The 13814-nt window shown below is 38.4% G+C and overlaps 1 protein-coding gene across 1 annotated transcript in view; it reads left to right on the plus strand.

The window, feature by feature from the left end:
• FAT3 (FAT atypical cadherin 3) overlaps nucleotides 1–13814 on the plus strand; it is a 351811-nt gene that overhangs the window by 273832 nt on the left and 64165 nt on the right. Inside the window, exons 11-13 of the mRNA XM_051628838.1 lie at nucleotides 7219–7415; nucleotides 9043–9196; nucleotides 10655–10888. Of these exons, the coding sequence (XP_051484798.1) occupies nucleotides 7219–7415; nucleotides 9043–9196; nucleotides 10655–10888 (585 nt within the window). The remainder of the gene's footprint in view (nucleotides 1–7218; nucleotides 7416–9042; nucleotides 9197–10654; nucleotides 10889–13814) is intronic.

Genomic DNA, 13814 nt, shown 5'->3' on the forward strand with positions numbered 1-13814 from the left:
CCCAAAATCAACTTTTTTGAAATACTGTGCATGTGCCCAGCTTTAGGTGAACTTTTAGCAGGGTTTCAGCTAAATTATCACTGTGAATGAGACAATTGCATCTCTCTCTGATTTTTAAATTTGTTTATTTATTTTAATTTGGACAGAATTTGCAGCAACTAGCAAAGCTGAAAAGAGGGAAAAGGAGTGCGTGTCTGTGTTTCTGTCTGGGTTATTCTCTCTCTAATTTCCAAGATTAATGCTCCGTGATTTGCTGCAGTGCAATGTAGTGTGACCCATCAACCCATCATAGTTGATGTGTTAACTTGGAAACCATCATGACTTAATGTTTCAACCAAGGGAAGAACATTTTATTCTTAAGGAGGAAATTCTTACATTTCCAATATTTTTTTATTTTGTTTTTTTATAGAGCATTCTTCTTTTTGAGACAGGAAAGTACATGCAGGACCCACTTTGAAATACTACTATTTTTTGGGGAGGGGGGAAAAACATTAATTCATTTCACATTGGAAGGAGTGAGGGGATGCCTATTTTTATCAGCACGGATTTCTGGCCAGGGAAATAGTAATTCGCTTAGAAGCAGTGGTTAGCTGCCTTGCATTGTTATATACAGCATAAAGCAGTTTTGATTACATTGTCAACATGTTTTTCCAAGTGTGGTAATGCTGCTCTTTCCTATTGTGCTATATTTATTATCATTCTTTTCTTCCTGATTCAAACTGGCTTTTGTGTGAGTAAGAGTGATGAGGTGCTGCAGTTATTGTCCTGCCTGCAGCTTGCATTGTTCAACAGAGTGTGTTTGGGAACAACTTTGTCACTTCCCCCAGCCTTTGCAAACCTAGACCTAATATTAATTACATACTAATAACCAGATTACTGGGCAAAATCATATTTTTCTCATTGGATAGTATTAGAATTACACAATATTACATGTAAGTAGTAGACTATGGGCAAAAGTGACTTAACAGATAACAGTCTGTATATTTTGCTCAGGAGAATAAGACTCCTGTTAGCTATCAAATTGGAAACATCTAAGGGATAGTGTTTAGGGAAAGGTGTGATATTCCAGTTAGCCATAGATTGTCTATGTTGCACGCCAGAAGTAACATCATTTTCAAAGCAGCCAGAAATACCTTATCTTAATTTACATGAAAGACTGGATTCATACAAAGGTTTGCCAAGACAATGTGTTTATTGTGTGACCTATTGTAGGACATTATAAGTAGAAGCACAAATAGTCTTGTGAGTAAATCACAGGATTTGGAGGCTTTGGGCAAGGTGGATTAGCTGCCAGTGCTTCACTTCCCACATACCAAAAGTAAATAACTAGTGCCTCATCCCAGAGATTTTGTGATATTTGAAGGAGTTTGGAAAGTGCTATAGAAAATGCTATAGGACATGCAAACCCTCCATGTTTGCAACAAAATATGTGAGTATACTGTGATCATCAGCTGAACATACTTTTTTTTCACTTTGTTCTAAAGTCTTTCAATTACCTCTTGTAATTGATTTTGCTTTTAGTTGCATAATACTGTTTTCATCACATCCCTGTGCAGTTAATTTAGCAAAAAAAGGACTTTTTAATAATAACAGTCATATGTGACTCAATTTATTGATCATTCTGTACCTTAATGTCTTTCACAGATCAAAATACGTTTGATATTTTGCTGGTATTTTAGTTTCTGAAAACATTAGATGTGAAAGCCCAAAATTTTCTCTAATGCCCACTGCACAATTACTGAAGTGTATGAGCTCAGAAATTCCACTATCTTGGAATATATCCTTAAATTTGGGAAATGCACATGGAGAAATCAGGTTCTTTTGATTAAAAAGTCTAAACATCTTAATGTATAATTTAACTAATAAAACAGTCTGTCCACACTTTATCCCAAGCTGAGCTCAGGAACAGCACTTGAATATTTCATTGAATCAGATTAGCTAGATTATTATATATCTTGTGGCTTTTTGGAGGTATTTTGAGCCGTAGAAACTTTTGTGAATACAGTAAACAAACTGAGGAAAAACAGGACACTGTCAAAAAGGGAAACGAGAACAAATTACAAGGATCATGTGTGGACCCACCAAAACCAGCTTTGTGCAAAATGTCCTTGGAGAAAGTATCACACAAGAGTTATATGGAGAAAAAATCATTGTTTAGGAGATGAAACAAACATTCTAGGTCAGATGTGATCACTGAAGTGTCCTCTGCACTCTGTTGAAAAATGTGAATGCTTCTGTGTAGTCTTCTGGTCAGCTTTGAAAAGAGGTGGCTACATTCTGATGGATACATATATATATACACATTTTGGGTTTTTAACACTTTTTAAATCCGTTTAGGATTTGTTTCCATGATTACTAGCAAGCAGTTGGCATTTTCAAATCTGCCTCTATCTACATTTGATGGTGTGAAGAAAAAAATTCACTTACCTTTTGTTATTTGTAGTTTGATAGCAGCTGGAGATGTTCAGAAAGAAGCACTATATATAAATCTTAACAGAAAATCAATAGGAAGCACAAATGACACAAATGCACTTAGGTAGCACAATAGTTTTCTTCTGAAGGCTTATTTGAGGTCATTGCCTATACCATCTGAGGCAGTTTGGCTAAAACCAGGGCTCTGCTAGATGTTTAACGAGGATGTTTAGCCAGCTTAGGCCCAGCCAGATATTACTGAGATTTAACAGTGGTAAATTAGGAAAAGCCACCAGAAGAATATCGATTGCTTAGACTTTGGTACATTAAAGTGTTTTGTGTTCCTCAGTGATGTTAATTAGGCTCCATTGGGCATGTAAATGTAAGGACAGACAATAGTGTTTAAGCTTGATTCAGCTGAATACAAGGAAGATGGACAGTGTGCTTTGGAAGAAACCAGTATTGTGCAGAGTACCTTTTTGCTGGATTGATTGCCCAGTATGAGCAAAGTGGTGGTGGGTTTTTTGGTTTGATTTTATTTTATATATGAGATACTACAGTCCTGGAGAAATTGATGTTTCAGTGTTTGGGGATGACTTGTGCTGCAGGCTGAAGAACAGTGTCTGCAATTTTATGATAGTAAAGCTAAGAGGATTGGTTTTATCATTTCAGCAGCTCAGTAAACATGCAACATCTTAAACTGGGAGTGGGGGATATCCGTATTGATTTTATGTGATGCAAATGCCTAGAGTTCTAATTGGGAATTGTAAGTATCTAAATAAATGCATAAATGTAAGAGAGAAACTAAGTAAGTGAGTAAATATTCAGTTCCACTTCCCAGATCAGGACATTGCAGTGAAAACTGATACTGTTGGCTTCTAGTTTTCAGTTCCCTTTTAGCCATTATAATTCCCTCTGTGTGTGCTTTGGTAATGATGTGTGTCAGGATTTGTTTATTTTGGATCACTGTGTCTCTGCATTTCATTTGTATCTGACTGTTTTCTTTCTTTACTTAAACTTGAGCTTGATTTGTCTTTGTAGTATTTGCTGACTAGGGAGGGAGAGAGAGCATTATTTAAACTTCAAGTAACAAAAGATAAAAGATAATGCTGATTCTTTTAGCCTCAAAGCCTTTCTAAAAAGTTACTGGAGTGTTTTTTGTAGTTAGCACTTCACTGTTGTGACATTCACAGTAGAACATAAGAAAATCGCCAAAAGATTTTAAAGAATACATTAATACATGTAGTCAGGAGGCTTCCATTTAGAAAAGCTACATTATTCAGAGCGAAAAACTAATTAATTAGAACACCCCTAGGAAACTGAATCTGCTTACATATATTAGTGAAAACATTAATTAATCACTGCAGAATGAGATCTGCATCAAGACATATGTGTAAGTATTAGAAAATGGTTCCCTGGACCACAGTGTGGATTTTTTTTGCCTTTCCTTTTTTGAGAACTTTTTCATGATGTTATCTTAGTGTTTACATCCCAGTATTTCTGTTACACTTTATAGTATAACTTCCATAAACAAAGCATATAGCCAGTCCCAAGAAGAAAAAAAAATTAAAGGTGGCACTAATGAAAACAGAATGTAGATGAACAGTTACACATTTGCTGTTTATTGTGCTGGTCCTGTGTTCATTCAAATTTATCCTTTTCTAGTGGAGTAAAGGGGCAGGGGGGAGGGAACCCAAAAACCTTTTTTTTTTATGCATACTACCCGAATTCCTATATGTGATTTAAAAGCCATTCCATGAACAAAAAAGCAACAGTGATTTCAGAATTGCTCCAAGCTGGTGTAACTGCCATCCATAAAAGCCACCAGCTGATTTTAATTAGATTTTGCCTTTCCTCTTTTCTTAGCTATGGGATACCCATACCTTGAGTGTATTGCTTCATAGTTGGTCAGGACAGTTAACAGTTTCCTTTTACAAAAAGACTAATATACAGGAAAGCACTGATTGATATCACAAAGCTAAGTAAGAATATTTAAGACCATTTTTATTAATGGTTTACAACATTAAACTCACTATGTCAAGATTACAGCCTTTTATACAGGAAAGTTAAGCTTTTTTGTGCTGGTGTTGAGCTGAATAGGGAGAATTTAATGTCAGTCAGCAGGGGTCTACCTTCTTTGAAGTCACATTGAGACTCAAGTCAATGGACAGATTCTCATTGCCTTGGATTGCGTTTGGATCTGGCCTACAGTGCACATCAACATGCCATGTAACCCTCTTTTTGGAGAAATGTGTGTTTATATTGCACAGCAGGTTAAATAAGGTTTGGTTGGGCCCTCTGATGGTTATTGCAGACTATAATAAAAATTAGGATTGAGAAAATTTGGCTCTGCTTGGTTTTGTAATTGAAAAAAGGTAATTTTCAACAGAAAATATCTTTGCTTGATGTATCAGGTTTGTGCTCTATATGATTAAAGAGTCTTTTATAATTATAATGCCTATCTGACTAATTTCCTGGAAATTTTATTCATTACAATGTCTTTATTTCACACAGTTGTAGCTAGCACAAATGGTGATGCTTGACTTGAAAGATTTGCTCAGCCTGTCTCAACTGACTTAGTTTTCATATTAAATAGAAGCCAGTCTATCTTGTTCTTGGTAGCTAAAGAAGAAGGCATAGATTACATCCTGTGACCTCTTTTTTGCTTTTTGATGTAGAAAAAAAGGTATGAAATGTGAATTAGTTCAGTTTCAAGTTCAGATCTCTGCTTTGCATTTTTTTTGCTGAGAAAGTCCTTGGGAACTGACAGAATTATGACACCAGAAGCAACAACAGTGACACCAAATTGCTTGCCAGCAGAGGCAGCTCAAAAATTCAGTCTCAGAATTTTTTTAAATACTTATTTACTCAAGTATTAAACACTGGAAAGAAAGGTTTAAGATCTGGGGCTTTCCATTGAGCTTGGACATCAGAAATATTTCAGGACCCAATAATAAGCTGCAGACAAAAGTACACTAGTATGCTTTTTTATACTATTATACTAACATATTATACTAACTACTATACATTTTTTATACTATTATAAGAAGGAATAAGCATTTACTTAAAATTTTTATACCACTTCAATACAAGAGAAACATAAAAAGTAGTTCTCAGATTGCACTTCTATGTCCTCACTCAGTTTCTATAGCATAAGTTTGCTATGACTGTAGTGCTGTATCTTGGGTTGTTACATGTGCAGGTATGTTTTTACAAACCAAGTTTATGTTAGACCTTGGGCACTGAAGACTGGATAGTTTGCTCTACAGGTTTTGGCTGGGGTAGAGTTAATTTGCTTCAAAATAGCTGGTATGGGGCTATGTTTTGGTTTTGTGACCAAAACAGTGTTGATAACACAAGGATATTTTAACTATTGCTGAGCAGTGCTTACACAGGGTCAAGGTGATTCTCACCCCACCCCACCAAAGAGTAGGCTGGAGGTGCACAAGAAGTTGGGAAGGGGGACAGCTGACCCCAACTTACCAAAGGGATGTCCCATACCAGATAATGTCATGCTCAGCAGTAAAAACTGGGGCAAGAACAAGGAAGTTCAGAGTGGTGATGTTTTTACTTATATATTTTATGCATGATGGAGCCCATCATTCCTGGAAAAGCCTGAACACCTGACATTAATTCTTTTTTTTTTTGTTTTGCTCATGCATGCAGCTTTTGCTTTCCCTATTAAACTGACTTTATCTCAGCCCATGAGGTTTTGCACTTTCTCTGTTCCAATTCTCTCTCCCATCTCACCAGGGGGCAATGAGCACACGGCCGTGTGCGGGTTAGCAGCTTACCTGGGTTAAATCACGACATTGGTTTTAAAGATTTTACTGTCTGGTCTGACAGTGGGTTGAGATCAGGCACAGAGAAAGGTGATCAAAGGTGTTTTCTTCATAGAGCAGGCAGGGAACCGTACCATTTCACATTAAAGAGTAGGTAACTGCTGGAAACATCCACAGCTGTGCCTGCCTTGATTATTGTAGCCTTCTACCTGTGACATATCCTTACTTCATTCGTGAGGATGGTGTGGACCAAAACTTCCATCTCCCAACCTGCTTTTGTCACTAGGCAATTTACTGATGTGGAAGAGCAACATAGCCAAGTTCAGCATCAGCGTTACGGCATGATGAAAAGCTGTTCTACTTTGTCTCCTGCACTCCCTTCACCAGCATTCACTCTTGGATACATTTGATCTAATTGTACTGCTTATCTTCCATCTACTCCTCAAATGACCTCTTGTTAGGACTATTTAATACTAATGTGTCTTCCTGTGTCGTGTAAACTTTTTTTAAAACTAGAATTTTAATGAGCAGAACGACGCAGCTGTATGATAAAGCTTTCATTAGAGGATGCCTTAATAGAACCCACTTCCAGTCCTTGATTGCATAATCAACAGCTAATGAAATTGTCCTGGTAACAAGAGCTACAGTGTATTACATTCTCCCCCCAGACTAAGTGGAAAGACGATTGTGCCAGCCTGAGAGGACTATTGATTGTTCACAGTTTGAATTTGATTGCCCTTATGGGGAACTAAACCAGAGATCATCTTCAGCTCTGCTAAATGGATTTCATTTCTACTGAAAGTTATTGGTTCACTTTCATACAAGGCGTTCAGGGGGCAATAAACACAGGGAACATAATCTCATTACAGATTTTCTGAGTCTGAGAGTTTGAAAGCAACAATCACTGTAAAACAAATGACTGCTGCTTAGTCCAGGTCCTCTGTGATGCAGCTGTGGTGTTTAAAGTAGGTGGGAGCTCTAAAGGGATGCCCCAGCCCATCACGTGTTGTTTGTCTCATTGCAGGAGGGAACCCCAAAGGGAAGTTTGCTCTGGGACTGGTTCAGAATGAGTGGAAGGTTTACGTTAAAAGGCCTCTAGATCGGGAAGAGCAAGACATGTATTATCTGAACATCACCGCCACGGATGGCCTCTTTGTAACCCAAGCTGCTGTGGAAGTGACCGTCACTGATGTTAATGATAATAATCCAGTTTGTGAACAGGTGAGTTAGCAATACCCACAGCAATCAACTGTTGTGTTGAAATAAATTACTTCCCTGCGGGTTTCCCTGTTACTTACAGAGCATATTCACAGCTGATGCCCATTTTCATCATTAAGGTCCTAGCTGAAGGATCTGGAGTGGTCTGGGGGAGGAGTAGGGTGAAACAGATCTGTGAAGCCAAGATGAAAGAATCAGAGAATCATAGAATGGTTTGGGTTGGAAGGGACCTTGAAGATCATGCAGTTCATAGCCCCCTGCCATTGGCAGGAACACCTTCCACTAGACAGGGTTGCTCAGAGCCCCATTCAATCTGGCCTTGAACATTTCCAGGGAGGGGACAGCCACAGCTTTCCTGGGTAACCTGTCTCTCCACCCTCACAGGAAAGAATTTCTTCCTGATGTCTAACCTAAATTTACCCACTTCATTTTAAAGCCATGACCCCTTGTCCTATCACTACAAGCCCTTGTAAACAGTACCTCCCCAGCTTTCCTGTAGCCCCTTCAGGTACTGGCAGGCTGCTATAAGGTGTCCCCAGAGCCTTCTCTTCTCCAGGTTGAACAACCCCAACTCTCTCAGCCTACCTTCATATGAGAGGTGCTCCAGCCCTCTGACCATCTTCATGGCCCTCCTCTGGATTTACTCCAACAGCCCCATGTCCTTCTTATGTTGGGAGCTCCAGAATTGGACACACTGTTCCAGGTGGGGTGTCATGGGGGTGGAGTAGAGAGAAAGAATCGCCCCTCTACACATAATGGTCTAGTAAAAGTAGCAGAGGAATCTTCTCCACAGTGGCCTTGGTTTGCTTTAGAAAAAATGAAGCATTGTGAGGTGGCACTAGGACTAGGCAGCCAGTCCTCCTTGCAATAAAAATGTGTTTCACCTTCACAACTGGTGTGGAAATGTCTTCAATCCAGTTTAACTGCCACCTTCCTGAACCTGGCAGATGTCAGAAACCCAGGGGAAATGCAGATGAATGTAGCTTGCTCTCATGTTGTTGAGCATGCATGCCATGTGGCCTGACCACAGCTTTCACAGCACCAGCTGTCTCTAATTCTGTGGAAGGGCCATGTGGGGAACTGATGTTACTGCAATGGAAACATTTGTGTGAAAGAAAAGGCACTATGAAACCCAGATTTCCTTAATGGTACCACTAAGAGATTCTTATACATATATATGTATGTATGTATGTATGTATGTATATACTCATGTATTTCCTTTCATTACATTATCACTGATGGGCCACTGCCATTGTAAGCACCACTCTGGGGAATGACAGTCAGTATCTTCCTCAAACACTGCTGAATGAGGTGATAAAAACAGTTCTCTTCACTAGCATATTAATCAAAGTTTCCATTTAATGGATGTTGATGAAGCAAATGGAAGACAGAAAATGAGACCACACTTAACACCCAAGAGTACCCCATTAAGAGTCATAGTTTGGCAGTGTGATTTGGATATGTCGAAGTTTAGAAATTATCTGAATTTTTAGGAATGTGTTACATAAAGGAGAATTGTTTCCCATAGAGAAAAAATGCAATACAGGCAGTTAAAAAAAAAAAAAAAAAAGTTGTACAAAGACTATGAAATACTGTTACAGCATAGCTTACACTTTGGTTTTGTCTCTAGGTTGCATACACGGCCCTGTTTCCTGAAGACATTCCACCAAACAAAGTCATACTTAAAATCAGCGCTAAAGATGCAGACATTGGGTCCAATGGTGAAATTCGCTACTCTCTCTATGGTGCTGGGAACAATAAGTTTTTCTTAGATCCAGAAAATGGTAAGATGACTACTGAATGTTTACAAAGATTTTTCTTAGTCCCTTGACACCAGTGAGTGCCATCTTCGCTAACTAGAATTAAGTTACACTCGGTTGTTAAAAAACAGTTGTTCCAGTTATGGCAGGCATGGGTGACCACTTCTGAAGTGGTGGTGGTAGGAGGGAGAAAGGGGAATGTCTTTTTTGGCCAAGTTGAATGTTACATTCAGAACAGTGGATAAGTGTTTCCCTGCCAGACCCTTATGTTTCTCTGCCAGACCTCAAGTTAGGTGCAGAAGAGAGGAAGCTGCCAGCATAGTCCTGCTTTACCTTCGGATGCCACTTCTTTTTTCTTCCACCTTGTTCTAGATATATTGGTATTTAGACCCTGTAAAAAAAGGCATTCCTGTTATACATAAATTTTGGAAGAGAAATGTATCAGTAGTGATTTTGTGGACACGGTGGAGTGTCCACACTAGTGCTACAGAGGTCTTGTACATTTGGCAGTTGTTGTGGAAAAAGATACCAATCTCTTCTCAGGTCTAGATTTTATGATTGTTATGAAGTAAAACTAAATCGAACCATATTGTCATGAGTAAAACCCCCACCCCTTTGTTATTCTTAGGAATTTGGTTTCCATCATGATAGACTATGTCCTTCCCTGTGCAACGCCTCCTCCACCTGACTAGCAGGAGGCAGTGCCTGCTCTTGCTGTAGCTTTACTGATGGAAGAGGAGGCATTTGGACATCTATGCAGTGTGTGGAATGGGAAGTATTGCCCTATCCAGGAGTAAATTTTGTATTTAACTGCAAATTACACTCTTTACAAAATTAACCCAAAGCTTATCTTCCAACTAGTAGAGGCCGTTCACTGATGGAAATGTTTGGCAGTTGTTTATCTATACAGTGGGAATTAATCATGGGTGAAGTTCTCATAGCTGGAATAATCTGCCTTTTTCTTGCTCTTCACTGTTTATTGTGTTACTCATCTCTATAAGAATAAGAAGTCTGTTTCAAGCAAGATGTCAGATGCCTATACAGGAATTCATAGCTGGTTGGAGATTGCTTTGTGGGGACGAGAGTGTGCTATTGATGTTGTTTTTTAACAATATCATTAGAAAACTTTACGTTTTATTATGGCTTCTGCCATCAGATTCGATATGTTTCTATATCTAGTAGCTGATCCATCTAGAGTGTTAGAATCAGACAGACATGGAAAAGCATGGTGATGTTCACATGGGTGAAGCTGTAGGTGGTTGAGGGACAAGATGAGGGGTTTGTCCTCTCTACGTTCATGATGAAACCTCACTTGGTTGGGTGGAGAATGAGAAGTGACGCTGCCGTGAGTTTTTAATCCAGTCATAAGAATAAACAAGGATTATTTTTTTTCTCTTTCCTATTCCTGTGAAATATATAGTTCTGAGATACTCATATTTAAAGATGCTGCTAATGATGGCTGCTACTTTTAATCAATTTTAGGTGAGCTGAAATCCTTGGCCACTCTTGACCGAGAGAAAATCCCTGTGTACAACCTGGTTGCCCGAGCTACAGATGGTGGTGGCAGGTTTTGCCAATCAGAAATCCATCTTATTTTAGAAGATGTTAATGATAATCCACCAGTGTTTTCATCTGATCATTACACTGCATGTGTTTATGAGAATACAGCCACCAAAGCTTTGTTAACAAGAGTCCAAGCCACTGATCCTGATGTTGGTAAGTGAGCAATACTGCAAACAGTAATTAATGTACAGGAAAACTGTGGGATGGTGGAATTGCAATACAGATAATTTTTCTATTGCTGACTTTCCTCATTCTTTTCTCCTTTTGCTTCTGTATTCACCCATTTTTCTCTCTGTTTTCTTTACATCGAAAGTCTCATGGCTGAGCTTGAAGTAATGGTGTTACAAAGAGAAAAGCATTGCAGAAGCATCTAGGCTTAGGGGCAAATTATAGTTTTGGGGATAAATTCCAACTTTCTTCCTCCAATAGTTTGACCTCTTCTTGAGCCATGGTTTTGAATAGTCATGCCTCTATTTATGCAAATAATATAGTTATGTGCCATAGGGAGATATGCCTGATTAATCACAGCTTTTCTAGAGTTTTATACTGTTATAACTCCCATTTATTCCAGCTGGTTGCCTTAGCACAAACCTATTGTTGTACACTGAGTGTACATTTTAATTGTTCTGGTTGTTTAACTGTACATTCTTTTAAAGTATAATAGTTTATTATATAAGGAACTTAACCTTGAAATCTGGACCCAATTATAAATATTTTAAGGGTTCTTTTTGCATAACATGGGTAAACCTGCCGAATATCAGATAATTTTTTTTTAGGTCATTCACTTCAGTTGGAATAAATGAGTCCCATAGTTTATTTTTTCTTCCTGTGGTTTTGGAGATGTTTTGTGAAAACCATGGCCTGAGTAGCTCCACATAAAAAGCAGAGCTTTCATTGAAGGAAAAAATATTTCATGTTAAAATCTTCTTTCCTGAAGTACAGTGCATGCTGGAAGTCTCAGATGTTAGTAAGGCTGACAATGTAAATATACAGGAACCAGCAAAGGACCAACAAGCATTCATTAAAGTATCTATGAAAGGCTGCTTTATATGCCTTGGTTGAAAAATCACTATTAAAATTATGATACTGTCCTGCAGTGAAAAGCCAATTACTGGTAGTAAGTTAATGAACAGTCTGAAGACCCAGTGGTGTTGTTTCCGCTGTTGTCTTAATTACCGTTTTTCTCACAGGTGAGATGACATTCAAGTAGAGAGAGGGAAAGAGAAAGAATTGGAATCAAAAGTTGCCAATAAAAGTTCTTGCTAGCACCAACTTTACATAAGATGGTTAACAATGAAAAAAACAAGCAACCACAAGCTAATTGCTGCACCTTCCTTCTGAAACTAGATAAGTCAAAGGGAGGGATGCATGCGGTGAATAAGAAGGAGCTATGTATTTGCTTAATTAGACCTAAAAATCAAACAAGACACTATATCATATGAAAGTGACTCTATTTTCTAAAATTAGATTTTCTGTTAATTACTGCTCTATTAGTCCATACTGATTCCCTGTTACTGCATAATGAATTAGTTCAGGTAGTGTAACGTTCCCAGCACAAAGAAAAAACATTGATATTCCTGATGGGCAGCTTCTGTGGAGCATTACTTCAAAAACATCAGGGGGGCCAGTAATCATAATATAATTTTTTTTTTAACATTCAGGAAACATCTTATGGTCAGTTTTAGAATTTGCCAGTTCTGCTTTGAACTATGAAGTGCCAGAGACTGTAAGGAGAGGAGTATCAGTATAGTAGACATCGAAATAAAATAAGTAAATTTGTGGTCTGCAACTAAATACCATTTAACATAAAATTGACAGTATTGTGGTTAGACACTGTTGGATAATTAAGGCAATTTCAAGATAGCAGGAAAATAGTGTTTTATCTGCACTATGCCTTTGATGTCTCTTAAAGTTCCTGAACTCATAATGTCCTGGGAATTTTCAGGACTGGAACATAAATTGTTGTTGAATATGTTTGTAGTTTGGATACAGGCTTAGAAACTACCTGTACCAGCTGGACACACTGAAGTAGAGATGTGATTCTTCTTGATGGTATTCAACAGAAGAAAAATGCTATAGCTATCAAACAAAGACTCTAGTAGCACACGAGTGCATTTTACATAACCTCTGCATGTAGCTGGGTGTCTTAAATTAGAAGATTGCTTGAAGGAAGACAATATACATACATCCCTTTGTTAAACCATACTAGTAACTTTAATGCAAGACAATTTTTTTTCCATCCTACTTTAACTGGAAATTCTAAAAATTTCCACAATATTATTTTTTCTACTAACTCACCACAGTCAGGTTTGCAAACATGAAATGAAGAAATGAAAGAGAAAGGCTGATTTTGCAGGTTTTTCAAGAAGATCACAGGGAGCAGTGGATTTTCCAGCTCCCAGTGTCTTCAAATCGAAGTGCCAAATCACTCCATTCTGTTAAAATTAAGGCACAAGAAGAGTTGGAGTGAATATTGAGGTGTGATTATCTGAGCAAACCCACCAGACAACTACAATATCAGTCTGTTTCAAAGGAATTAGGGTCACGCTAGAGCAGCAATGCTGAGAAAACCTACATAGAACTTTGTAGCAAGCATGACGTTAAAAAATTGATAAACATCAAAGTAAACCTGGGGCCTCAGCTGCTGTCTGAGCTGGAGGTACATACTTCTTTCCAGCGGTGCTCATGGTTTCTACATGCATACAGTGTTCACAGAATAAGAGAATGACACTGTGATTCAAGCTCAGGAATCCTTTAAGTCATGGTTAGAAAGTCCTGCCTCAGCTGCTTTGCCATGCCAGTGACCTCTATGCTCAGACCTGTTTCTGTGCTGATTGATGGTGTACTCTACCAACAACAGAAGCACTTGTACTAAATGTGAGCAGTGCGTCATCTGTCCTTCCTCAGTCCTCTTCATCACCACTGGTGGTTCCACACCATCCACATTTGTAGTCAGTTTTGTGATTTCGCTGAGCTGTTGGGTGTTTTGGGGCATTGTGATGAAGACTTGCCTTCCACCACTGCCTTCCAGTCTCTAAGTTATCCTGTGGTCAAAGCCATGACTGGTACATGCTCATGC

Source organism: Apus apus, chromosome 1 (assembly GCF_020740795.1).
Source record: "Apus apus isolate bApuApu2 chromosome 1, bApuApu2.pri.cur, whole genome shotgun sequence".
In the NCBI taxonomy this organism is placed as follows: domain Eukaryota; kingdom Metazoa; phylum Chordata; class Aves; order Apodiformes; family Apodidae; genus Apus; species Apus apus.